This window comes from Calonectris borealis, chromosome 15 (genome assembly GCF_964195595.1).
Source record: "Calonectris borealis chromosome 15, bCalBor7.hap1.2, whole genome shotgun sequence".
NCBI classification, from domain to species: Eukaryota; Metazoa; Chordata; class Aves; order Procellariiformes; family Procellariidae; genus Calonectris; species Calonectris borealis.
In genome coordinates, this window is record NC_134326.1 from 8911316 (window position 1) to 8936747 (window position 25432).

At 38.1% G+C, this 25432-nt stretch overlaps 2 protein-coding genes across 4 annotated transcripts; one reads left to right on the forward strand and one right to left on the reverse strand.

The window, feature by feature from the left end:
- Window positions 1–3963: 3963 nt before the first annotated feature.
- HMMR (hyaluronan mediated motility receptor) lies at window positions 3964–19821 on the reverse strand. 2 transcript variants are annotated; one of them, XM_075164117.1, is made up of 18 exons: window positions 19599–19821; window positions 18322–18420; window positions 17609–17685; window positions 16691–16771; window positions 15744–15932; window positions 15341–15427; window positions 14675–14775; window positions 13380–13454; window positions 12174–12352; window positions 11182–11330; window positions 10651–10865; window positions 9934–10050; window positions 8938–9096; window positions 7121–7273; window positions 6911–7010; window positions 6485–6661; window positions 5790–5952; window positions 3964–5012 (listed from the first exon to the last, which is right to left on the reverse strand). In XM_075164117.1, the coding sequence occupies exons 1-18, from the start codon at window positions 19642–19644 to the stop codon at window positions 4993–4995; spliced, it is 2187 nt and encodes a 728-aa protein (XP_075020218.1). In that variant the 5' UTR covers window positions 19645–19821; the 3' UTR covers window positions 3964–4992. The 2 variants fall into 2 exon arrangements, with proteins under 2 accessions (XP_075020218.1, XP_075020219.1); XM_075164118.1 differs by lacking the exon at window positions 18322–18420 and having other exon boundaries at window positions 3965–5012; window positions 19599–19820.
- A 19-nt stretch (window positions 19822–19840) lies between these two features.
- On the forward strand, window positions 19841–25329 carry NUDCD2 (NudC domain containing 2). 2 transcript variants are annotated; one of them, XR_012675887.1, is made up of 5 exons: window positions 19841–20084; window positions 20898–20946; window positions 22240–22391; window positions 23342–24004; window positions 25123–25329. XR_012675887.1 is itself a non-coding variant. In XM_075164124.1 (4 exons), the coding sequence occupies exons 1-4, from the start codon at window positions 19845–19847 to the stop codon at window positions 23423–23425; spliced, it is 525 nt and encodes a 174-aa protein (XP_075020225.1). In that variant the 5' UTR covers window positions 19841–19844; the 3' UTR covers window positions 23426–25329. The 2 variants fall into 2 exon arrangements, 1 of the variants encoding a protein (XP_075020225.1); XM_075164124.1 differs by having other exon boundaries at window positions 23342–25329.
- Window positions 25330–25432: the final 103 nt, after the last annotated feature.

The following is a 25432-nucleotide window of genomic DNA, read 5'->3' on the forward strand; positions in this document are numbered from 1 at the left end:
GTCTGCAAGAAAGAATTTAAAATGGTAGTGCCCAGGCCTTGGTTTTTAGAAAAACAGCCCAGAGACCAGTTCCTAATTTCCGCTTCCTCACGGGAGAGAGGGGAGCGCGTCCCCCTTCGCCCAGAGGCGTCCAACATTCCACGAGCCTCCAACAAAGGCTGCCGGGCTGGCCCTACCTCCAGTGCGGCGCAGCTGCATTTCAACATGGTGATGTTGCTCCAACAAGTAATCAAAGTTATTCCAGCATCACATCTCGCTTTCAGAGTGTTAATGTTACCAAGTTTGCACACTGAAACTGTGATCTTTTCCTTACAAACTTCATAATTAGACCAAGATATCTCTTCACAGCCAAATAAGGTACCATTAATATAGCTCTGGCACATATTCTATAGAATTTCTTTCATTTGCCTTTTAGAATGGTGGAAAACGATGTGCATTTTCAAATTAACTTTATCCATAGCTTTACAGAAAAGCGACTGGTAAATCCCACAAGGGCGGTTGCCTTTGAGAAAGCAATCACTGCTTAGAGTACTCATCCTATATACATAATTTTATGCTTACAAGATGACAGTTTATTTTTTTTAATGCAAGCCTTCGAAGGACCATGAACCTGTGTACAAAGCTTTTTACTGTGATACTTCTGACCCTGCAAAGGCTGCGTGCCCAACGTTGTTTTTAACAATAGGACTGAGGTTAAGTAGATGCATATGAATGAGTGGCCAAGACTTATTCCAGCTACATTCACATTTATGTCTTCACCTGATAAATTCATTTCAACTTGACTAAAACAGTATTTAAGTGGTAGTCAAGGGAGAAAACCAGCTGATACCACAGGAATTAACACACAGCTAAAGCCAAGTCAGAAATTGAATGGAATAATTTTGTAAATGACCTTTACTTATGACAAACAACTGACATTTACAGGACAAAAAAGCACATATGTATAAACCACTTCAGCCAGTTTCTGCCTTCTTGGAATGCAGATGTCTATTTTACCTTGTAATAAGCTATGGACATTTAATTCCCTTTCATTAATCATAGAATTCTATTCAAAATATCAGTATTTCACAACTTGAAATTCAGAAGAAAAATCTACACAGAAATACTGACCTGTTCAGCAGCACTAAGGTAACAACTCCAAGCACATCTCATGTCACAGCCCTCCCTCCCACCACAGACTGAAGGAGCTCACTGCACATCTTACCAAGAACAATGAAGTGGAAATAGAAGTTTTGCTTTCCAGGCTTAGAGCAAGAGGAAAACAGGGGAAGGATTAACACCGGAGTGTCAAGCTAGAACCATAAACTGGCCTGTAAAATGTCTTCACATTTTTGTCACCAGTGTAACAGTTACAAAAACTATGTGTCATTTGTTATCTTCATAACAGAATATATATTTTTTCTTAAATATTTACATTGAATTCAGTAGTAGTCTAGCTTATATTTTCAATTTCTTCATTATCATTACATTCACTTTGTGAAACACCATGATTTCATGGAATAGATAAACAAAAACTTTATCATAGTCATAGTCCATATGACATCATAACTTTGTCATGGTCCATATGACAGTCATTTAAGCATAATGCATCACTGGGTGACTAAATGCACCACTCATTAAATTAACATTTCAGACTGTAATTCGCAGACACCGAAGCATAATTAAGTCTCTCTCTCCTCCTGTTCCCTTTTCCCCAGATTCTGTAATCAAAGTGTGGCAGCAATCTATTAATACAAATATCCAGAGCCTTACCTGCTCCATTTCCACCAGCATTTCAGGCATTGCCTCAAACCATAGAAGGATTTTTCAGCCTAGGAAATTATTGCAGTTTAACTGCACGTTTGTCCCTTTGTCTGCTTTTGCCCGCAGAGAGCACATGGACTGGAAGAAGCAACAGCTCAGTTGACCTTTGAAACCAAAACGCTAATCCAAGCCCTATATCACGTGTGGCTCTGAATCCTGTTAAGCTTTTGGTTTATTCCCAGTGGTACCATTTAAGCAGCTCAGTATGAACTTAAATTTTTACTTCATAACAGCCAGCATGAGCAAGTGCAGCCATTGTGTGTATAAAATTTATTCAAAGCACTGGCACTGAGTCTTATGCAGTTTTCCTTTTATAGGAAACAGGAGGAGGGCTCTAATTAGGTCAGCCAGGTTAAGGATTCTAGCAGCTCTTCATTTTACATTTAAACTAAGTACAACCCAGATCTTGCTACAGTACAGTGAGATGGATGATCAGAGAAATAATTTCTTGTTAAACTATATATTTTTCCCATAAAAAAAGTTATGTTCCACAATATGAAAGTAATTGATTCCTACAGTGAATACTTAAGTCAGTTGAGCTACTAGTATCAAGGTTTCAGTTTTTAATACTTATTTCATAAGTGCATGAAACTGGCAAAACCACTTAGATTGAAGTTGACACAAAGCACTCAAAATTTCCCCTTTACGTCCTCTCTTTACTTCTCTCCCCAGTCTGCTCTACATCATTTATCTATATTTTAAAGCTAGAACAAAAAAAAAAAAAAAATCGACATTGCTGTAAGGCTAGCATAATTATTTGCAAGAGTTTCCCTATTCTTTTTGTAATATAAGCATGCTCTTGATAGTCTAAAAAGGATTTGAAATTACACTTAGGCAAAACTGCCAATTAAGCTAGAAAGTTTTAAGAATTAAGGCTGTATGAAAAAAGTATGTAGCCATCATAAAAGCATAATCCTGTGATATCTGCAGTATTTTGCTTCACTTGGTGTACTTTCATCCTTTGACAAACTCTTGCTAATTTGATGCAGGACATGTCAAACACCAAAAATTAGGTTCAGTTAAAAATGTACCTTAACTCAGTGCTCCCACTTCTATGTTTGAGTTTTGTGGAACCTTCTGTTAACATTCACTTGCCCTAATCTCTCTTGAAATAAAAGGCTCATGTAACATTTTTAAAAACACATTAAACTAAGGATATCATTTTTTGGCATCACCAGACATTGACATTCTGATTTATGAATAATGATTTTGCCTTAAAAATCCCCATATGAGTAGAACAGCACAGAAAGTGTGCAACTTTCAGCAACCCTGCATGAAAGATGAGTGCCATCTTATGAGAAAAACTCTAGTATAATAGCTGTAGAGCCTTACTTCCATTTGCAGTTGTTTACAGATTTCTCCCACCACCCCCCCACTGCTCCTTCTCCTGCTGCTCACTAGATTGAGTTTGGTTTAACCAACGGCTCATTTCACACCCACCGACTAGTGGACATACAGGCTGTGTAACATCAGATTTTCTAGTAAGACCATGGTCTCATCAAATGAGTCAGACTAATGCACATTTCCTCTACAATTTTCTTTTATCCCATTGACAACTTTCAGGCAAGAAAACTTTTATCTTTTTCTCCACAAGGAGAGAGAACTCCAGAATTAAATTCCTTCAGCAACTAACTTATTAAAATATGCCTCTCAACACTTCAGGCAAACTGCTAAATTCAACACTAAGCATTTCTCAATTCAAACACCTGAAGTTAATCCTCATCCTCAGTCTTCAGAAGTTCAAGCAATCCAGCAAATACGCAAAGATGACATTAACAGACAAGACCTAGCAATTATTTTCCTTGGACTTAATACGCATTTTTGGTATCTCATTTCCTAGGTATTATCAATTCTCTATAAGCTTATAATGTCAGCATAAATGGCAATATATTCAACATGCTAAGCTTTGTGTACTGTCTCTCTGCAGCACCCATATGCAGGATATTAGTGGATACAATAACAAGAACAGAGTTCCACGTTTCACTTAAGTTTCAGTATTTACTTTTGTAATAAGAGAAATGCACAGGAAATGAGGATAAGGGAATGCAGGTTATATGTATTGCCCAGTTCAGCTAAATAATTTCTGCAAGACTAGAGAATACATAATCTTTGAAGCAAGACTAACACTGGGCTTTGTTGTGAAGATTTAAGACTAGAACAAAGATCATTAGGTCAATTACAGTATGTAATTTGATTTGGGTTTTATTCCTGGTTTCTGAAGGAAATAGACAAATACTTTCATTTAAAATTTTTATTGTGCTAAAACATTCTTCATTTTAGATGCAGTTAAACAGATTCTTTCCACCTTGCCAAAATTCAAGTCTGTACAACGAATGCGTGTACAGTGGGTATCCTCCCACCCAATTAAGACAAGTTCTGTTATTCCCCATCACAAGCACTGATGACTTAGAGCAGCTGCCTACAAAAGTATTATGACAATTTAAGAGTCCAGTGAGCACAGCACTCATAAAACAGACATTTCTCTAAGACACTAATCTTAGCCACAGTATGCAAACATTTAGGTAAATGCAGTCAATTTGAGTTTGATCTGAAAATCCTCTTCTGAAGATCAACAGCTGCAATATCTAGCCCCAGGATTTAAATTAGCATGTCCAGAATATAGATCCCATTAAAAATATCAAAATTAACTGTACAGTCCAATTTTCTACATTGGTTCTATGTTATGTAGGCTACAGAGGAAAAAGGGTCTCTGGGCAGCATTCCTGCCATTGGTATTGAAGCAACCATAAACAGCAAAATTTTAACATAAAATTGTATACATGACAGAGATGCAAAAAATCATCTTTCATGAAATCAGATTTCATTTGTCATCCTTATTCTCCAGTGCTTATTCACCTTTTCTGAACTTAAGCTGCTCTGTCAAAAACAAACTAAACAGCTTCAGCATACAGAAAAGTGAAACAGTAAACACTTTTTGGAGTTCAAGAGTGCAACGATGTTACCAGGGGTATGGAACATACAGTCACCTATAGCTTCTCAGTAAGAGTATAACTAATCATAGTTTTTCTAAAAATATATCATTTCAGACCATTTCTCTAGTACTCCTACTAATTTGTATTATATACAGCATCCAAGTTCACCTTGAACAAGTAGTCTGTTGAAGTCTTCATGAAGTAGTGCATGAATTTATTGGCGATTTATGATATTTTTCTTAATACCAACAAGAGATTAAATTTTGTTTTTATTACCTGCAATGGAAAAACATTACTAAGTTTGGGTTTTTCACTACTGCTCCCACCACATCAAGTAATTATTTGTCTTCTGGGGTGAGGAAGGTACCACACTCCACATAACAGGCAAGCCAGAATTTCAGACCCTGGAATATACTGTAAAATGAAGGTCTGGTTGAGATCTACACCCTCCCACACTTTCTCCTACACTGCTTCTATTCGTGCACCCCTATGCTCTTGCCATCTTTCCCTCCACTCCACATTCCTCTGCAGGCCTTCTGCATCTTACCTTTACGCCTATAGCAGTATAAGGTCCTACCAGGTAGCAGCTGAAGAACCAGGGCTCAAACCTCTGGCTGAGCCACTCTCACCCCTACCACCCGTGCAGGAGACACTGCCTATCTGCTGATTAGCTGTAAGGTCTAAGCTGTGTGACAGAAGGAAAGTTATAGGTGATACACATTAGCAAAGCAAAGTTCACATCTTGCAAGATCATGCAAACCAGCTGCTTGCCTGTAACCCACTCCTTCCTCTTCCTCCCTATCAAACACACTTTCTGTTGTCTGACCTGACATACCACCAGGTCAGGTCATAAGAAACTGGGCTGGAAAGCACAATAGCAAACCGTACGCTGAAAGTGCCCCATCGATGCCACCTTCCAACATCTGTTGAAAACACACAAGAGATGCCATCCTCCCTTCCTTCCCCAAATACTGCAGACTATGCAAGACTGTCATACCTTTTTTGGTTAAGTTTAAGAGGTACAAGGACACTTATATCAATATCTAAGCTTACCTTCTTTAAGAGGGGTTTTTGGAGGAATGTTTTCCTTGCTATCATGCTGGAAAGCTTTAGAAGGATCAAAACGCCTAATGCCCTGAATTGCATATAGTTGCTCCTGAAGATCTCTGTTGGTTTGCTTTTCTTTCGCTAGTAATGCACGCAGTTTTGAGACATCCTAAAGAAAACATAGACTTGGAAGTTAGATTAAGAACAGGAGAAAAGCCTGCTTCATCGTTTACTGAAGTAGCCCTTTTGACTAATGCCAAACACAAACATACATACATAATTATTGATGGCATTAAAAAAACAAGCCAAAACCAAACATACATGTGTACAGAAACCAGCACCACTGTGTAATTGCTGCATAACACCACTAAGCAGTATGGTAGCCTGAAATTTTCCAATGCTGATTTCAGCAGGTAGTTAAGTCTAAAACCTCCAAAAGAGATAAGAAAAACGAACCAAGCTAAGAGCAGGGGTAGTTATTTGCACTGGTGATCCCTCTGTATATCACATTCAGTCGAAACTAAAACAGATTCTCTTGATGTTTCTGGAGGCTGGGGATTTGTTCTAATCTAGCTCTTGCAGGGAATTTAAGAACCATAAAAAGCAGGTAGTTTGCAGGATTAGTCTATAAGTATTTAGAGCAATAAACAGAATCAAGCAAATGAATAGCTTACAGATTTCCCACTTTTCATTTCACAAACCTGCTTCAGGTGGGTATTCTCTTCCTTCAACTTCATAACATGCTTGATTTTTTGCTTCTGGTTCTGGTGGCCAAGTAGTTTAGCATACGCATCACTTAGTTTATTCAGTTCTTCTTGGGCTGCACCGTGCTCATTTAAGAGCGCATTCTTCTCTGCTTCAAATGCATCTAATTGTTGCTGAAATACACATTGAATCTTTTAGAAATCTTTAAATTAAACATAGCTTTTTACAGAACTGAAATCTACAAAGCTATATTGGTTTGGGAAGGGGAATAGCTGGCTCAAGGGATGCTAACTGAGAAAACCATTGCAGGACAAATGCCTTAGAATGGGAAATAGCATGTTTACTTCTCAAGAGTAGAACTTCAGTCAACTGCACAAGTCTTAAGTCAACAGATACTAATAAACACCTATTTCATAACACACCTGAAAAGGCTTAGTTTTGTTATGTAAATCTTCATATAGATTACGCCAGGTCTTTATCTCTTCTTTTAAGCTAGAGATCACATCTTCATTTATGGTTTTCCTAAAAAGCAAGGAGTGGATTTTTATTATGTTCCTTGTTAGCTCTCAGCACTTCTTCACACTAAAACTTTGATGTGCTATGATATGCAGGTTTAGTTTGCGAAGAGTCACCTTGATCTTTCCACTTCGAGTTTTCTTTTCAGAACTTCAGTCTGCTGTTCCAGTTCTTCCTGCAGTTTAGTCATTTGTGCAAGGCAAGACTCTCTTGTTCTCTCTGTTTCTGCTTCTTTTAGTGCAAGCTTTGTCTGCACTTCTAAAAGCAACCTGAGGAAAATATCATCAATCCCTAATGAACCCTTTTTTTTTTTTTTTTTTTACACTACTCTAAATCTGAAAACGCAAGTAACCATGACTGAAAAGCTGTTAGTAGAAGAACTGAAATAAAGGTTTGCACAGTGTTACAAGAGAAGAACAATACAGAAAGCAATCATGTTCAAGATGTACAATATTTTTAACTTCTCCTATGAGGAAGCAAGCAGTGCTTTTGAAGCAAGGAGAGCTCATATGTTTCTTATTTATGACTGTTTAATGCCAGCAGTTTTTAGTGGAAGATACTTTAGTAGTTAGACTTGACATGCAGAGGTTTGCTCAAGCGGAAACTAGTCAAGATTGTTCGGCATGGATGTACTCAAGGGTTCAAAAACTCTACACCTAAAGCATTGCCTTCCCCCTCCAACCTCAGCTGTTTCCTGTATTACCTAGGTGGCAACTAAGAATCCCTTCCCTGCCACACTCAACCTGCACATCAAACAGGAAATAACACTTCCGCCCTTTTTCTTTTACCACCTCTAATGGAAACTGGAGGCAATATTAAGCAGGTGGGGAGGAAAGAAAGGGCAACATCTTAAGCAGCACAGGTGTTTTAAAATAAGCTGGGGTAAGCTGTAATTGTCCTTTGGACAATCTTAATATACTGCCTATGGGTGAACAAGACAGCAGAAACATCACAAAACTTTACAGAGACATTTTATAAATCAAAGAGATAGAGCTGGGAATATCAGAAATGCCCAATTCAGTTTGGCCAAAACAGGATTTTAATGCAGTTGAGCAAGTCATTTATCCACATGCAACAGCTAAAAAGTTTAGAGCATAGTTGTTGACTTAAATGCAGCTTCAACTTCAGAAGCTAGCTAGGAACTACATTAAAAGAAGTGGGGAAGGAAATCTTCCAGCATATACGCTATATGTTCCATAATGCAACTCAGGTACAGGCAGTTACCACAGTTGCCTAACACAGGTGATTGTACACTGGGACCTTTTAAGACCAAGCTTCCCCACTTCAAGTCAGTTACTTGCCCACAGCAAGGGACTTTCTCATGCTCTGCGCAGTGAGCTGGAAGGAGAACATACACCACTAAGCTGCTGTTAGACAGTCAGAGAAACATCTCCTCAGCTAGTGGCCTAAGACAACTTCTTGGGTGTTACTACTTATCAGCTGCACCATGTGGTGCTTCATTTCAGGCAGAGAAAGGTCACTGCAGTGTGGTAATTCATGGATGGTTAATTGGCACCTGCTTGTGAGCAGAATTTGAGGTGACACATTATTCAGAGTGGCAAAGGGTGAGCTCTGCATTAAGTATTTGTTTGTCTGCCCCTTTGGATCTTATTTGTGAAGCAGTCACTGTAACTGATATTTCTGATAAAGACAATATTCCAACATGTTTCAGTTAATTATTTTCCTTTTCCTATACGTTCCACATAAAGGAAAAAGTCAAAGAATTGATTGAACAGACCAGTTTTCTAATGCATATAAACTTAATGAATTTTTTCTGTCAATATTTTCAACCCTCTGCACTGGGAAAAGGAAGAAAGTTAAGCTTACACCAAATACTGATTTTATTTAGTAGAGCACCATGTTAAGTTCCACTTAAGAAGGCAAGCCTTAGCTGGCATTCTTTAGCTTAAGGAAAAGTGTGTCTGTCTAGTACCTTGCACATTCTTCTTTTGCTTTGTTTTTAGTGTATTCTGCTTCCTGAAGCAGCTGTAGATTATCTTGGCCTATTTTTTTTAGAGTAGCAACTTCTTCTTGCAGAGAGGTGTTCTCCAATTTAAGACTGTGTATTTCTTCAGCTATTGTCTTCTTGTAGCTGGTATTCCAATGCAAATAAGAAAAATCTTGTTACTTTAGACAAAATACAGATTGACATGTTAAGGCCTGACATGTTCAGACCTTACAAGAGCAATACAAGATCATGCTAACAAGTTTAAGACATTTTATAATCTGGAGATATGGCAGTGTTCTGGCACTGATAAATCCAAAGTTAAAAGAAAAACCCCATTTCCATAAAGCCATAAGCAGTAACACTACGACAAATGTTGCAATACAGATATTTTCACATTTTGGTAGATATTTTAAAACACAAAAGACCTACTATATCTGGAGCTTATTTTAAAGACCTATCTGCAGCTTGCATTGGCAAATATCCCACTGGATCCTTCATGGGTGTCTTGCATACTTAGCAATGACACTATCACTTTTGAAATACTTCAACAACCTGAATATTTTGAGAGGAAAGATCTGCAAGAACTGTAGGAAAAAGATCTCGATTCAGAGCAAGTTTTGAGACTAAACAAGAAGTCTTTTTGCAACAGATTTTAGTGCAAAGAGAACACCATCACTAGTTACAACTCTCATTGAGATTCAAGAGCACTTGAGTATTCTAATTGGTTATACTTTGGAACAAGTAACATCCAGTTTCCTGAACTACATGCTGAGTATGTTATTACACTTGACTAGTACTCAAAAGGAATAAATTAATTTCTTAATGCCATCAAATACTCCATCACAAAATCCTCTGCTCTAATACTGTACCAACGCTCATTACAGTGTAAGTACCATGAATACAAGGCACATGAATAAAAAGCATATTTTATTGTAATCTTAGAGATAATCCCTGTCCTAGATCTTAATGCAACTTAAATACCTTTCAAACTCAGCAACAGTCCTTCCAAGTTTACACAATGTATTGCTATGCTCTTCTTGGATTTGCAAAACAGCATTGCTGTTCGTTTCATTGATTTGCTCCAACTCAGCATTCTTCCTGAAATAAAAATTCAGCATTCCACACTAGAGATAAGTATGTCTGAACACATATGCTGTTATCAGTTACAGAAGGCTTGCAGTGGTAGCAATAAATTGTGACAAACCAGTAACTTCTCTGCCACAACTTCTCATATATTAAAGCACAATCTTCATAGCAGATTTAACTAAGCAGTTCCCCCTCCCTTTATTCTCCAAGATAGCTACAGAATAGATTGAACACCTAATAGTAAACTTTCAATACATGAAAGGAAGAAACAACTTGCTTGAAAGTCTTTCCTAGTTGCCCTCTCCAGGGCAGAAACATCGAATATAACATGCATGTAACTCACCCTTCACAGCAACACCATATTACTACGGTACTGGCACTTCAAGCAAGTCTCAGCAAGCTAATTAAACAGTTTTAAGACAATATAAAACCGATTCAAATTGCTCAGCTGGATTAGGTCTAATCATTATCAATAATCAACAAGCAGCAAGAAATAAATTTAGATCTGTTCAGGTCTCTAAAACCTGAGTTAGGCTCAGAAGCTTTCTTTATGCTACTGATTTAACATTTTTCCTTTCAAAGCTTTAGAGTTAGAAAGTTTATTTCACAAACCCTTTCAACTTTACTTCCATCTGTGCAAGTTCAAGAGCTTGAGATTTGATTTCTTGTTCCAACTGCTTCACCAACTTTTCAGCTTTTTTTTCCTTAGCATGTAATTTATTCAGCTCATTCATTGCATCATTCAGCTCTTCTTCAAGAAGACATCTCTCACTTGTTACTTCATCTTGGAATTCTAGTAACTTCTGGTGCATTGATGCAGATGACTCCTGCATGTCAGAGTAACACAGATTTTAAAACTACCAGTATTTTTCTAGATACTAAAGACTAACTTGCAGTGTTCAAACTTTAAAGCACAAGAATAAGGTCAAATCTACAGGAAGAACCAAAACACCCATCATACTAGCTATGATTCTTAGAGATACTGGACCACACACAGTTTCTGCTTGCCAGCATCCACTTGTACATTCCACAGATTAGATCATTAATAATACAGCAATCTCACATGTAACCAAATTCAGAACCTTTAGTGCCAGTTATTGGGATTAGAGTCTATTTTTAGACTAATTTATAGTCTGTATTTACCTTCTCTTGCTGCAGCTGAGAGACCATCTCCTCATGTTTCTGAAGCAGTTTTTGATGTTCTTGTTCTTCTAAGCCAATTTTTTTTTTCAGGTCTTCTATTTCAGCATTCATACTCAGGAATTTTCCTCTGTTCTCAGACAACTCTTTCTCTGCATAGAGAAATTGTCAATATAACACAAATTCCCTTCTCTATCTTCAAAGAACTACAACATCTATTCTTCATATTACTTCCATTCTAGCTTTTAAGTTAGTTAGGCAAGGGGAGAACAAACAAAAACAACAAACAAAAAACACACACACACCCCCCCCCCCGCCAACCCACATCTTTAACCCATCTGGAAACTCCTCAAAATTGGCTGGAAGTACACCACTTTAAAAATAATTTTAACAGCAGGAATCTTTGGATCAAGCAATTAGCCTTCATCAAAACAGCAGTATGGCTGGGGAAAAACAACTAAATGATTTCCCCAAAGCTTCTTCCACATAATACTAGCACATACAAGCCAACTGGTACACAGAGAACTGAGTACCAGTCTCAGGCTGCAGAGTTGCTGGTTTTGGGGGAAAGCGGGGGGAAGAGGTGAAGAAGGATTCCTAGACATTCCCAATACCTCAATGAATTTGTGCACAAGCTGCTAACAGTGGATTGATACCATATTGTACAGCTTCTCAATGAAGAGTAAGGAACAGCTCATTTGTGTTCAGCTTTCTGACTAAAGCCGTTCCTACTATGTAAACAATTTTCATTTCTATACTATCTGCCTTAGTAACCCTCCATGGAAATACAAATTTAGACTTAACAGATGTCAGATTCAAGGTAGTTTCCATATTGATAGAAATATGCCTGGCTGTTTTCAGCTGGAGTTCAGAGACATGACTTAACTTGGAACAAACCAGTCTAAATGGACATTTTAGAACAAATCTATTTGAGATGCTTTAAGGCATGTCAGTGACCCCACATATGTGAACAGCATACAAGCACTAAAAATTACCTTTTTCTTGTTGAAGCAATTGACACCTTTCATTAAGTTCTTTTATCAGTTTAAATGATTCTTCCTCTTTTGTTTTGAGGGTATCCCTCAGGATGCCAATATCTTGGTCTTTCTTTATCAATGTCTCCTCCATCTGGGCAACGTCTAGTTTGTACTTCTCAACTGTTCCTGCAACACTACTGTAAGAGAAAATTCAGGTATTTGTTACCACTAAATTTTGTTTGTAAGCTTACACTTCAGCACAAAGGAAAAATACTTAGGACTGTTGGTTTCCAACAGGAAAACTGCCTTCACCTGCTTTCCCAAATACAAGTTTTTGTACATTAAGACAGGTTAATTAAAATGAAAAGCATTTTATTTCAACACTGATGTTTTGTTTTAAAAGAAACTTATACAATCACACAAATAAAATATAAAGTTTTGAATAAAACAGTAAATCGATTTACAGATGACTGCTACATCCAGTTTTTTCCAAAGCTGAGTTTTGACAGAAATGCATACACAGTAATAAACCAGATTTTACAAGAATAAGCAGAATCTTAAGATATATAGCCAGTTAATGAAGAATCTCTTAGTGAGTAAATTGTCAGGGCGGGGGGGGGGGGGGGGGGGGCGAAGAGTGAATTAGTTAAATTCAAATACTTATGTATTTTCACCATGTTCTGAGCTAGGGACACCTTACTGTGAAGACTGGCAAGAGTTTCAATTGGCTACAAAGCACTGGATTAGTAATTTTTAGAATCAAACTGACACTCACACATACGTAATTCATCACAACTCTTAAATGCAAATCGGAGTATTGTAAAGTTCACCGGAAGCCAAGATTGAGGGTTTTTTGCCCTACCGTACATTGTTTTACAATTGAAGGCTAAAAGACATTCCTGCCAGTACCTTAGAGGGAAAGGATTTAGCTTGATTTATGTACAAATAACTCAGGCTAAAAACATGATTTCAGGACCCTGATACAAAACTCTTCCATAGTACTGCTTAGCCCAGAAAAGCACAGAGACATTTAGAAAGATAATTAAAATAATATCTTATGAATCCTTTCCATTGTGTGGAGAAATATCTGATTTTGTTCCCCCCTCTATTTTAACACTGTTAAACAGAGTTATTGCCAAGGTTCTACTTCACCAGTCATAAACAACGCTTAGTTTTACTGCCTTTTAACTTACCCAGTCCAACTCAAGAACAATTTGTTGTTACCTGAGCTCTGTGATATATTCCAGGAGTTTTTCAGTGTCAGACTTTTCTTCAACTTTCTCTCTCTCAGTAGCAGACCTAAAACCAGGAAGTTTTCATGATGGATGTATTTAAACAAATTCAGAGCTACTTGTAAGCTATTTGTTTACAGATAAGCAAGTAGAAATAAGCCCTTGAATCATGATTTAGTAGTAATACATATTTTTCATAATGCAGTTTGGCTGACAAACTGGCATTGGCTCTAAGAGGTGATTCTACCCTCTTTTGATACTTGTTCCATATGGTCTTCTCATTTGTAGTAAAGATGCCAAGTCATATTCTGCCACAAGCAAGTATGCTAGAACAGCTGCATTAGCTAGACAAATTATCATTTCCTCCCTTTGTGAATTGCACTACCTATATTATTAGCTTGGTGTATTTTAACTCAAATATAAGTATAAAAATTCTACTCATATTTGAGCACTTGGATGTGAAGTAAATGCAGAAAGCATAAGAAGGATGCTGCAGTGCCGATCATGCAAAATTGAGATAAAATATACCTTATAAGTTCATCTTTCTTAGGTCACCATCCTCAGAAATAGCCTATATACTATCGCACTGTTCCTGTGCTGCAATTGACATTATTTGGGCAGAATAAAAAGTGTTGATTTGGAACTCTCTTCCTACATACAGCTGCTTCAGCCAAGACACTTTGCAGTTGCCTTTCTTCACAGAATGTGACTACTGTGAAGCAACTTTGAAGGCACCACCACTGCTCTTCAATACACTTAGCTGGAGAACACACATGTGTTCACGGAATCTGTGTAAAATGCCTGGCTACTGAATTAGGATCTCAACTCCTGGTCCAATGCTTTTTCATTCTTGCTTATTCTTAACTTACTAGTCTGAAGGGCCAGACACTGAAGCATCCAATCGACACGAATGTCTTGCTCTAAGACGAATGACAATTCTTCCCTCAAGATACATAACTTCCCTCCCCACCCCATAGCCAAGAAAACTCCACCCTTACCACACCGGAAGACAAAGGGTTGAGATGATATAGCTTGTCTTCTGGAAAAGGGTTAGATACACTAGAGGAACAATATTTTGTGTGTTCATTTTATAACAATACAACAGTTCCTAAAACTTCATTCCATCAAATTATTCCAGGTCACAAATACTAATAATTTCCATTCCTTCTCAGAAGAGACATGGCCTGTATTTTTCCCTAAACTACGTGCTTACTATAATATATAAGCATGTAAGCACAGCTAGATGATATAATGTCATCTAAGTCAATTCCTTTCCTTACTACTTACAGTTTTTCTTCTAACTGCGCTACTTTTCCTTTTGAATGCTCTAGATTCCTTTGCACTTCCTGCAGCTTCATTTCCATATCTTCCTGCTTTGCAAGTGCAGTCTTAAAAAAAAAAAAAAAAGACAAATATTTCCACCAAAATGAGATTTAGTAAAAAAAAAAAAACATCCCTTGTCTGAGAGTCAGTGGGGGGACATTGAAGCACTGGGATACACATTTAGCAAAAGTGGTAAACTGAAATTAATTCATAAGTACAATTTAACGATAGTGCTTGCTCCTATGCCAAATGTGTTTGAAAGTATCCCTCTGTAAAGATATTAGCCATTTGTTAAAACAACAATAACCACCACCCCCCGAAAAACACAAACGTGTAAGAGCTTCAAACTATACTCAGGACCACTGGTTTTCAAAGAAATTAATAGTCTGACCAACAGTATTTCTCAGCTTCCTTACTTAAACTCAGATTTACTCTGCACATCAACAACGAAATCAAGAACATTAGTTTTTGATCTTTCTTTCTTTCTCTATTTTCAGTCTACAGAAAATAGAAGAATCTACCGAGTTGAGGACAGAAACAAAACATAATCTGCAGTTCTGCTGTAAGCCCTTCATTGTCTGTTCCTGAACAGCTCAGAATTGCCATCCTGTGCAGTGCAAATGGTCATACCTTTTCCTTAGCATCCCTCTTGTTTCTGAGCTTCATTAACTCCATGCATAGGCTGCTCATTTTCTTCTGCACGCCATCTTCAGACAGCTTATTAGAGATGAATATAAAACCACTAAGCATAACTCCTTTATATGAATTACTCTTCACACCATCTTTTAAAAGCACCCCCCTCCCACCCACAACACTGATCTCTACCCAAACTTGAGACGGATGTTAGCAGGTCCCACTCTGTCGTTAGACAGAAGCGCACAGGATCCCAAACCAGACATTCTCTACCCCTGTGGCAATGAAGGGGCATGGAGAATACGAAAACAGATGCTGATCAGCAACTAAAGTTTCCTCTTGCCCAGGGAGCTTAATAACAGGAAAGCCAAAGCAAATATGCGCTTATTTGTCTGAATACCTTTGACTTCAGTAGTTCATTGGTTCTTGTTAGTTCCAGAAGCTGTTTTTTTAGGCATGCAACATTTGCCAAAAGTGATGTTTTCTCCTGAACCGTAGCACTCAGTTTTGCTTCAATCTTAACAAAATCCTCATCCAGAGCCTGAAGTTTTTTATCCTGCTCTCCACGCTCTCTCACTAATGCACGAATCTAAAACAAAAGAGGTATATTCTTTATTTCCTACTATTATTCTTTTTAAATAACATCATTAGTTCATCCCTGTTGTTTTCTTGGACAGACTAAGTATCCAAACTGTATTAACTTTCATTCAGAATATATATCCTCAACTCTGTCATTCACAGGAAAGGAGATGACAGAATCACCACAATCCTCTATCATTACACACCACAGATTTGCAGTCCTAGCATTTGATCCGACTTATTTTATGCTACTGAGCCAGTACAACTTGTTAAAGTTAGAATAGTCTTAGCTTCAACTTGCAACAGAAGCCAACTCTCCTCTTTGGCAGTGGAATAAAAGGCAGAATGTGACATCTGAGACATAGATTAGTACACAGAAGTGTACTGATAAAGAAAAGCTAGCTGCCTCCTAAACTTTAAAATTATGTCAATTATTAAGCAAAAATCTCAGTAAATAGTTATTAAATAAAACAGAACCTTTTTAGGGTAGAGAACATAGGACTTGGTTCTTCCTTTTTTTTTTTTAAAAAAAAAAAAAGACTGGCTGCATAGCTGTTCACAATCAGTAGGAATTTATGTAACTCCATTAACAAACCCAATGTTTTCTACATAACCATAACATTTTATAATCTCTGCTCTGCACAGAGCTGTTTGCAAACCACTTGTATGCTACGGTGTGCAAAAGAGAATAATTTTACCAGCTTGTACTTTTTATTATGGTAAGTGGGAAACATATTACAGGATTGCACTCACATAATGTACTCATACCTCCTTCTCCAGTGTCTTCTGTTTCTTTTTCTCTTTCATAAGGATAAGATCTTTTTTAGGCTTCAGAGTCCCATTAGCTGGCTTTTGAAAAAAGATATATTAGAAATATTTAAACTGATCTCTAGCTGCACACTAGTTTAACAACACAGTTAAATGTAAGAGTGGATACTGTCACACAGACAATACTATTAAAAATACATACACACAAAATAAAAAGCAAACATCTCTCTCCCACACATAGGGCAGACAAGTATCAGGTTAGGATGGGTTTTACCATTGTACTTTCTCATAAGCATTACTCTGAATGGACAGCTCATAACCGTTGTGACAGGAAGGAGATTAAGAAAGTTTGAGACATTAGCACCCTCTAAACTCCATAAAAAACACTTTAATCTCTTAACCACAGGTTTGTTTGCAGAATTTCATCCTACATCATGAGTACTGGTAAATCAGTAAGTCAGGGTTATCATTTTTCAACTTGTTAAGCTATGCCTCTTCAAATCCATATCCTCACACATTGCACTGAGAACCTGTATATAAAGTATCATCCCTTCTTTGATGAAACCACTTGGTTTCTGCTCTGCTCTGTCCACCATATGAAAGCAGAAACACGATCTTCTTAAAAAGAAGCAGCTGCATCGTAATTACATGGTGAGCAAGAGGCAAAAAACCCCAACATTGTAACACCAAAGACAACAAGCCACTCTGTAGTCCCAAGTAATCATCATGTGATTCCCAAAGATGCTGCAATTTCATTTTTCCTTCTTAGTTACTAAGGAATACAGGCACAATAACGTGTTTCATAGTTAACTCAGGTAGGTTAACAGTAATTGTATAAAGGGGCTACATGATTTAACAAGTCACAGTGAGCTTTAGCTGGAATTGAACAGTGCTACAGACACCACAGAAGAGTCTTACTGTTGATCCAAGAGATTTCAGTCTCCTTCCAGTTACAGGGGTAGGTGCACTCTTCTCACTGTTCAGATTTGTCTCACCTGCAGAAGGATGTAGAAAAGAATGGTAAAGGAAGAGTGTGTGCATGCACACGGTGAGGGAAATTTAACCAAACTAGACAACGTTAATTGGCTTTTTATACAAAAGACAGAATGCCACCTGATTATTAGATTCTCTACTTCACAACCCAATGCCTGCTGTTTTCTTATTACAGGCAGTTCTTATATCAGGCAGTTCAATATTAGTCATCTGAGCACTTGACAGAGTTTAGAAAGAGATGACCAGATGACAGTCAATTTTGAGAATTCAACTTTTGCCAAGTTTTCCCCCACCATCCAAATCCATGCTGTCAGTTTTCAACTGAGGTATGCTTTATATCTGAAAAACCCATGAAAATATCACTAAAATCAAGGTTAATGAAGTAGTTAAATAATTTATTTGATCTCCAGAGGCCCCCCTAATTAGCAGAAGTCACATATAAAGCTATTTATGGAAGATTCAGTTAGACATGTTTTTACAGCTGCTATCCCCTTGAGCCGGAAGGTAGGCAGCGAGCCCCTGCAACAGAGAACAATTTCTAAACAAGAACAGAGCAGTAATAGCATGTAAGCACTAACAATTGTAGCATTCAAAGATATTATACCATTGTGTTCTGTGCAATTTTCAGGACTACTTACTCTTCTGTTTCCTAATCCGTTGACCTGTTTCAGAGGACAGAGAACTTTTCAGCGCGTCTGAAGATTTAACATCATAGGATCCTCGCAGTGGGGTACATACTAGAAATGAGATTTTCAGAACAGCAGAGAACTGTCAAGGTAAATAATCGGGTTTTCAACTTCAATGAGTTGAGGTTGAGGCTGGTAACAGATCTAAGTTAAACCCACTTAAAAAGATTAAAAAATAAAAAACAAAAACAACCAACAACTGGAGTCTCAGTTATCCTCATCCTCCACATAAAGATGAAGAAAATATACAGCACACATGGTGGGGGAAAGAGTTTGTTTATGACACCGCTAAAAAAATTAGAAACCGTTATTTATATACACGATATTGCAAGGCATTTTATTAGTCATAGCAGTGCATTAACTTCCATAAAGAAAAAACCCAAATGGTTAGAGGATCTTGATGCTAATTGGTGAAAAAGCCAGTCTAAAGTGTTCCAAGATAAAAAGCAAACTTAACTGTTTTTTTTTAAAAAAACATCTTCTGCCAGTTTAGAAGAGACTACTTAGATGTTATTGAATGCCAAACTTTTCCTCTAAAGAACTAAGTTACTTAAACTTCTATAAAAAAATTTAAAAGTTTTTTAAAAAAATAAACAATTTTAAGGGAAACAGCAGACAGAAACAAAATGCCTACAAATTCTTCATACAATTATCATTATAGTGAGGTGGTCTCAAGCCCAATAAATGCTTATCTACTTGCTTCAGCTTTCTGCAAATGAGAGCAACTTCATTTAATACGAAAACAGGTGACAGTAGCAGAGAGGCACTCAGCTACAGGCAAAAACTCATCGTGAGAAACTTTTACATTAAAAAACACTCTCAGTACCTTCAGTTATGACTAGTTCTGTACGTTTCTCTTGCAGTTTTGTACCACGATATCAGAAGTTAGCAACTGCTGTTTTGTCACTGTTTCATTTACTACATATATATATATATATATATATGTTCACTGCTATATTTAGTACCTACGACCAGGATTCGACCTAAGTCGGAATGTTTTTTCCTCAGAAGGAGACTCCTACAAGCGCTTACACGAGCGGTCCTCAAACACGTTGTTACAGGCAACTGCCCTCACGGGGAGTATAGGCAGCAGGACTGGGACACACTGAGGTAACCGCAGTCCGGTCCCCCCTTCCCTCAGGCACTGCTACGAAGGGCTCGGGCTCGGGCTCGGGCTCAGGCTCCCCCCCCCACCGCCACCCGAGGACAGGAGACCATCGCGCTCGTACCTGAGCTCTCGTTGAAGCGCCGGAGCGGGGCCCTGCAGAAGGCCATGGCAGCGAACAGGGCCGGGTACCGCGCGGCCCTCTCCGCATTCAAAGGGACCAACGGCCACCACCACGCGCCCCGGTCAGCCAATCAGCTTCTCCCGTTCGGGGCTCGCTCACCCAATCAGCGCCCCTTGCACGGAGCACGCGCACCGCCGTGCTAGGGGTGTGCGTGGGAGTGGGTGAAAGCCGCGGAGGGCTGCGCGCATGCGCAGGGCGGGCCGCGCACGTCCGGAGCGCGGGGGGCGGCCGGCTCCCATGTCGGCTCCGTTCGAGGAGCGGAGCGGGGTGGTGCCCTGCGGGACGCCCTGGGGTCGCTGGTACCAGACCTTGGAGGAGGTGTTCATCGAGGTGCAGGTGCCGCCGGGCACCCGGGCTAAGGACGTCCGCTGCAGCCTGCAGAGCCGGCACATCGCGCTCTCCGTGCGGGGCCAGGAGGTGCTGCAGGTACCGGCTGCTCCGGCGGGGGGACGCGGCTCGGGGGCGGCGGGGAGCTGCGGGCGCCGCCGCGTGAGGGAGGAGAAGGGAGGGGAGGGGGCGGCGAGCCGTGGCCGGCGCGGCGGGCCTCGGGGCGCCGGGGGCCGCGGGAGCTCCGGGGGGATTGCAGTATCTCTCTGCCGCGTTGCGCGTTTTTTCCTTCTTCTTCAAACATCGAGATTTTGATAAACTAAAAGTGAAATTTACTAGAAACAGTTTCGTCGAACTCCACGATCTTTTAAAGACGGTTGGGAAATAAAGACCACAAATTCACGTGGATTTGCATTCTTCTTTTGCAGTGATTCGGGCAGTGTTTAAGTGCATAGCTTCTGTCAGTGCTGAAAGCCAAAAAAGCCAGATCAAAAGCAGATTTGCCTTCACATTGGTAATGAGCAATTCTTCGTAGCATAATGTGTATACATTGCACCATGGCTGTATATTACCCTTGGCAGAAACACCAGCATTTTCATGGCAAGTCTCTTAAAAATGGCATTACTGCCTGAGAAACACAACCACTTTCAGTGAACTGAGATACTGAAACAGTGACAAGTATTTTTACCGTATTAAATGCTTCATTAAAAAAAAAAAAAGAGAAAAAAGTTGTGTACCAAAAAATAATTGTTTGATCATCTGTGTGCAAGTCTATACTTATAGGGCCAGGTCATCCTATTCATTTTCAGTAGAAAACAAGAAGGTAAGTTGGGAGTAAATCTTCACAATTCAGTATGAACCAGATACTGAACAGGTTTTCCTGTTTTGTAATATTGTACATGTCTTTTGCAGGGTAAACTTTTTGACTCTACAATAACTGATGAAGGAACATGGACGTTAGGTAATAATCTACATCTGAAATGACATTATGAGGGCAGCAGAACTTCTCAAAATATGCTGCAGAAGAGTTTACCCCCTTTTTTTTAAGGGGAAAGATTACTTTCTTCCCTGTACATAGTTTTGTAAAAAAGACAATCATTATTGCCAGGCTAAGGAACTGAGGTAGTACAAAAGCCCTAGAGATGAAGGTTAATGGAAAAATGCCGTATATTGGAAGGCAGTAGTCAATGGATTAGTGAGAAGTTTTTTGCAAACCCTCATTAAAGCTGGAGAATTACCATACAGTACCACGGTTATGTGGTCTGTGCCTCTCCATAATTGTTACTTTTCTTGTTTTTTCTCCTCCTCTTATGCATTATGTTTTTGCAATAGGTGACATTATGTGCATTATATTTTTGGGACGGGACAAAATCGACAGACCAAGAGAATCAAAAAGCAATCTAAAAATCACACTAAGGTGCCTACAGATAATGAGCAAAAAAAGCTTCTTTGATCGTTACATCATAAATATTGTAAAGTGTTCAGAATATTTTGGTTTTTGGCAATCATTTGTGGACTGTGCCTCTCACTTAATGTTTTCCTATGATGGATTTTGTTTTCCATTCAATGTTTATTCTAAATATTGATTAATAATTTAGTAACTTAAACAGGAAAACTAGAAGTGTAAACAAACATTGTGAAGTGAAGCCTACTCTTTTCCAGTATGCAAATAATCTTCAAAATACACTTTATAATGCTGTTTTTAATCAATTAAGTAGAACTAAACATCCTACGTGTTAACTTTGAAATGTACTTCCAATATATTGTCTATAGACATACTGTCTGTTTTTAAATAAATTGATTATACCTCCATATGTATAAAACTAAAACCTAGTTCTGGCTTTTATTGGTAATAACTCTCTGTAAAGCCTGACCTCAAATCCTTCATTATTGCCTTAGCTGAGCTGTATATATTAATAGATTAAATCTTTTCTCTGTTGTGAACCTCTCTAAAAGGTTAGTTTATGTTTTCAACAGAAGTACTTATGAACTGTGTTTTAATCCCTTAAAACAGCTTCAGCATTTTGCAGGTCGGAAAGGGGAGAGATGGCCTTATAGGTTATCTTTGCTTCAGCCTTTCTGTTAATGTTTATTTATTTATTAATAGACCTGTTGGCATTGGCATTAGGAATTTAAATTACTTCACCAAAAAAACCCCATGCTTGTTAATGGTGACTTCACCAAAACAACAAAAAAGACTAGCACATAGGACTGAGTTTAATGGTGGTTTTATGTGTCTGTTTTCGTTCAACAGAAGACAGGAAGCTGATACGAATTGCTCTAATGAAGACAAATCGAGATGCTGGAAACTGTTGGACGTCTCTGTTAGAAAATGAATATGCTGCTGATCCTTGGGTACAGGACCAGATGCAAAGGAAACTTACACTGGAGCGATTCCAAAGGGAGGCAAGTTAAAGGACCATAATTACTCCTTGTATTTTGTGCTTGCACACAGAGGTTATGGCCATGAAAGCTGAGCAAAATTGTTCAGCTGTCCAGTGCCATGGAAACATGTACTGTAGTTCAATATATATAGAACGCTCACGAGGCTTTTTCAGTGTACTTTCAAGAGGTTATTCTGTCTGTAGTCTGCCTGAAGGTTTTGTGAAAAGTTAAAATGAGTTTGGGGAGGGGTATTGCTCTTTTAGGGTTTGTTGCATAATACTAACAACTTTTCACTTAAGTTAGGCTACACACAATTTCTGTTATTATCTAGAATTATGACATAGCCATATTTACAACAAACCTCTAACACCAAGCTCTATTGAATATGTTTGTTTATAACATCACATGATGTATAATAGTTAGCTGGAAAATATTTTCCTTGCCCTTTTACTAGAATTGCGTGAATTGTTTTGGGACACCCTTAGCACGCAACTATTCCTATGCAAGTCTGCAGAGTTGCAGAATTACAACTTATTACTTCACAGCTGAATCAGCACACTACATACTGCAACAAAGAACATCATTTTTATGAAACTTGTTATCCAGCCTGGCAGGTATTTATATTTTCAAATAGTGACTTCAAGGGACACCAGAAGCCAGAAATTTCTCTTAAACTTTTCTTAGTATTTCTTTACTAGGAGATCTAACTGCTTTACAAAGTCATTTTTGCAGTAGGCAACAAAACTATGACAATTCAAGGTTTATTTGTTGATGCATTTTCCAAGAATTTCAGTGCCATGACAAATGGATGACAAGCTGATCGTTATATGTCCTTGTTAGAATGGCAGAATGTTAACAGAAACAGTTTTGGGCTTTTTGTTTGTTGGTGGTTTGGTTTTGGTTTTTTTTTTTTTTTAAACATTTTTGTTAAGAATAATCTGTCTATTAAACTTTTCTCTTACTTCCATCAGAACCCTGGATTTGACTTCAGTGGGGCAGAAATTTCTGGAAATTACAGCAAAGGAGGACCAGACTTTTCTAGTCTTGAAAAGTAAACTTTTTATCTGTGTTCCTTGAAAGGAATTACACATTACATTTAAAGATTGGAATCATATAACTGGTGAAGACTTCAGTGATCTCTTCAGCAGATTGTTGTCAAGTAATTACTTCAGTGAAGAGAAAGAAGATCTCTTCCAGTAGAATGAAGACAAAGTGTTACCAGCTGATTTATAAGCTGCGGTAACTTTCTAATACTAAGGGACAAACTATAGAGAAAGGTGTACACAAAAAAGTAACATCTTTAAGCAGCATGTTGGTCTTGGTTTTTTCTTTAGAAACACCATAGTAAACTAGTCAGTTATAAATACACCACTTGTCTTTATGCAAGAATATCTTACTCATCATTGAAAGAATAGATCTTATAAGCAAGATATTTAATATTTTCTCTTAACTTGCCACAGGAAGGATATTAGGATGGCTACAGTTACACTTTCCCTCTGTGGCAGCCCTCTGAGAACTCATGTCATTCTAAAACAGTGGTTTAAAAAAAGAAACTACTGCATCTTGCCTCAAATAAGGTTTTACAATCCACTGTGCTGTCAAATATAGCACTAATGATTAATACTTGCTACCAGGTAAGTGATACTAGAAGACTGAAAGGTCAGGTGAAAGTCTAGATATAAATAATTTTGTGTTAATGCAATATAGCCTTTCAGTATAAATATTTAAGATTTTGAAAGTAAAAGATTATAATGACTTTTGAAAGGAATAGGAAGTCCCTAAGTAGGAAATGGTATCTTGCATCTATTCATTACCAACATATAGCACAAGTTGTTGATAGTGTATCTAAGAAGCTCTAGATTTTTGTAGATAGTTTTAAATTTAATAGCCACATTTTAAACTCAGCTATTGCATGATATAACATTTTACATGTGCCAATTATGTATCAGGAATTTTCTACTCATTGTTAAGGATGCAGCTGAGAAGCACTCCAACCACAGCATTATACAGGATGAATGCTGTGTCAAACAGACTAACAGAGGAAGAAAACATGATTGCCAAATCCTATTGTATTCTGAACCCTAAAACTACTGTCTGTACTTCAGTCCTAAGCAGAAGTCTCACTGGAGATAAATTGCCAGCAGCTGTCCATCATACTCCTGAGCCTTGTTTCTAAAATTGCATCATTATTTCAGTTGGCATATGGCAAAAATAAAGCAATAATTGAGGAAAAATCCTTTCATTGTAATATATCCAATGCTTTCTTGTTGTACAAGCAAGCAAGCATTAATACTCCTGAAATAATCAAGTCTGCTCCTTCTACCCATGTCACCTTTACAGAGTGTAAAGTAAGTCCATACACTGTGCTTGGGTTTTAGAGAACTTGCCTTACTATACAAAGGAAAGTAGTGTAGTATCAAATGCTGATTTATGGCCGTGAAGTTTTGTATCTTTACCATGATCCTAGTATAGAAGGTGGATGGTATAGTTAAGAAATCAACAAGACCGCTGCAAAAGTAACTGAAGACAGAGGGAAGATAGAAAACAGTTAATGTTGCATCAAAATGCTGAAGTACTATCCAGTGAAATAGTATTTTTTGTTACAGCAGATGGTTTGTACAGGACGGTTTTGTACGTCTTTTGCTTATAGCAGAAGTTTAGAATGGCATCTGATAATTCAGTGCATGAACTTATATTTACTATACGCACTTTCAAAGCTAAACTTTATTCCTATATTTTCTGCTTTTTGAAGTAGCATGAGAGTCATCCTACAGCTAAGTCCAAGGCTGATGTCAAGGAAAGAGGACAACTGTGAAGTATGTGTTCGGGCCTCATAGCTCTGAATTGTTTTAAGAGGAAAGGATAGAATTACCTAACCAAGTAGTTCAAACATCTACTGTAAGTTACAGACCTCCAATTTTGGAAGAATCTAGATGAAAATAAAAAGATATTGATGCTATGACTTTCCTTCATCAGTATCTACTCAGTTATCAGTCTGTACTTGAAAAATGGTGGTTCGTGTTCCATCTCACAAGTGTCTCACTGGGATTCACTCCCTTGCT

Coding starts and splice junctions, on each gene's coding strand:
- HMMR (XM_075164117.1), bottom strand. CDS start 19,644: ATGGCCTTCTGCAGGGCCCCGCTCCGGCGCTTCAACGAGAGCTCAG. Junction 11,331..12,173: donor ATTGCTTCAACAAGAAAAAG/GTAATTTTTAGT, acceptor TTCTCTATGCAG/AGAAAGAGTTGTCTGAGAAC. Junction 5,953..6,484: donor AGAATACCCACCTGAAGCAG/GTTTGTGAAATG, acceptor TGTTTTCTTTAG/GATGTCTCAAAACTGCGTGC.
- NUDCD2 (XM_075164124.1), top strand. CDS start 19,845: ATGCGCAGGGCGGGCCGCGCACGTCCGGAGCGCGGGGGGCGGCCGGCT. Junction 20,947..22,239: donor TGAAGGAACATGGACGTTAG/GTAATAATCTAC, acceptor TTCGTTCAACAG/AAGACAGGAAGCTGATACGA. Junction 22,392..23,341: donor TGGAGCGATTCCAAAGGGAG/GCAAGTTAAAGG, acceptor TACTTCCATCAG/AACCCTGGATTTGACTTCAG.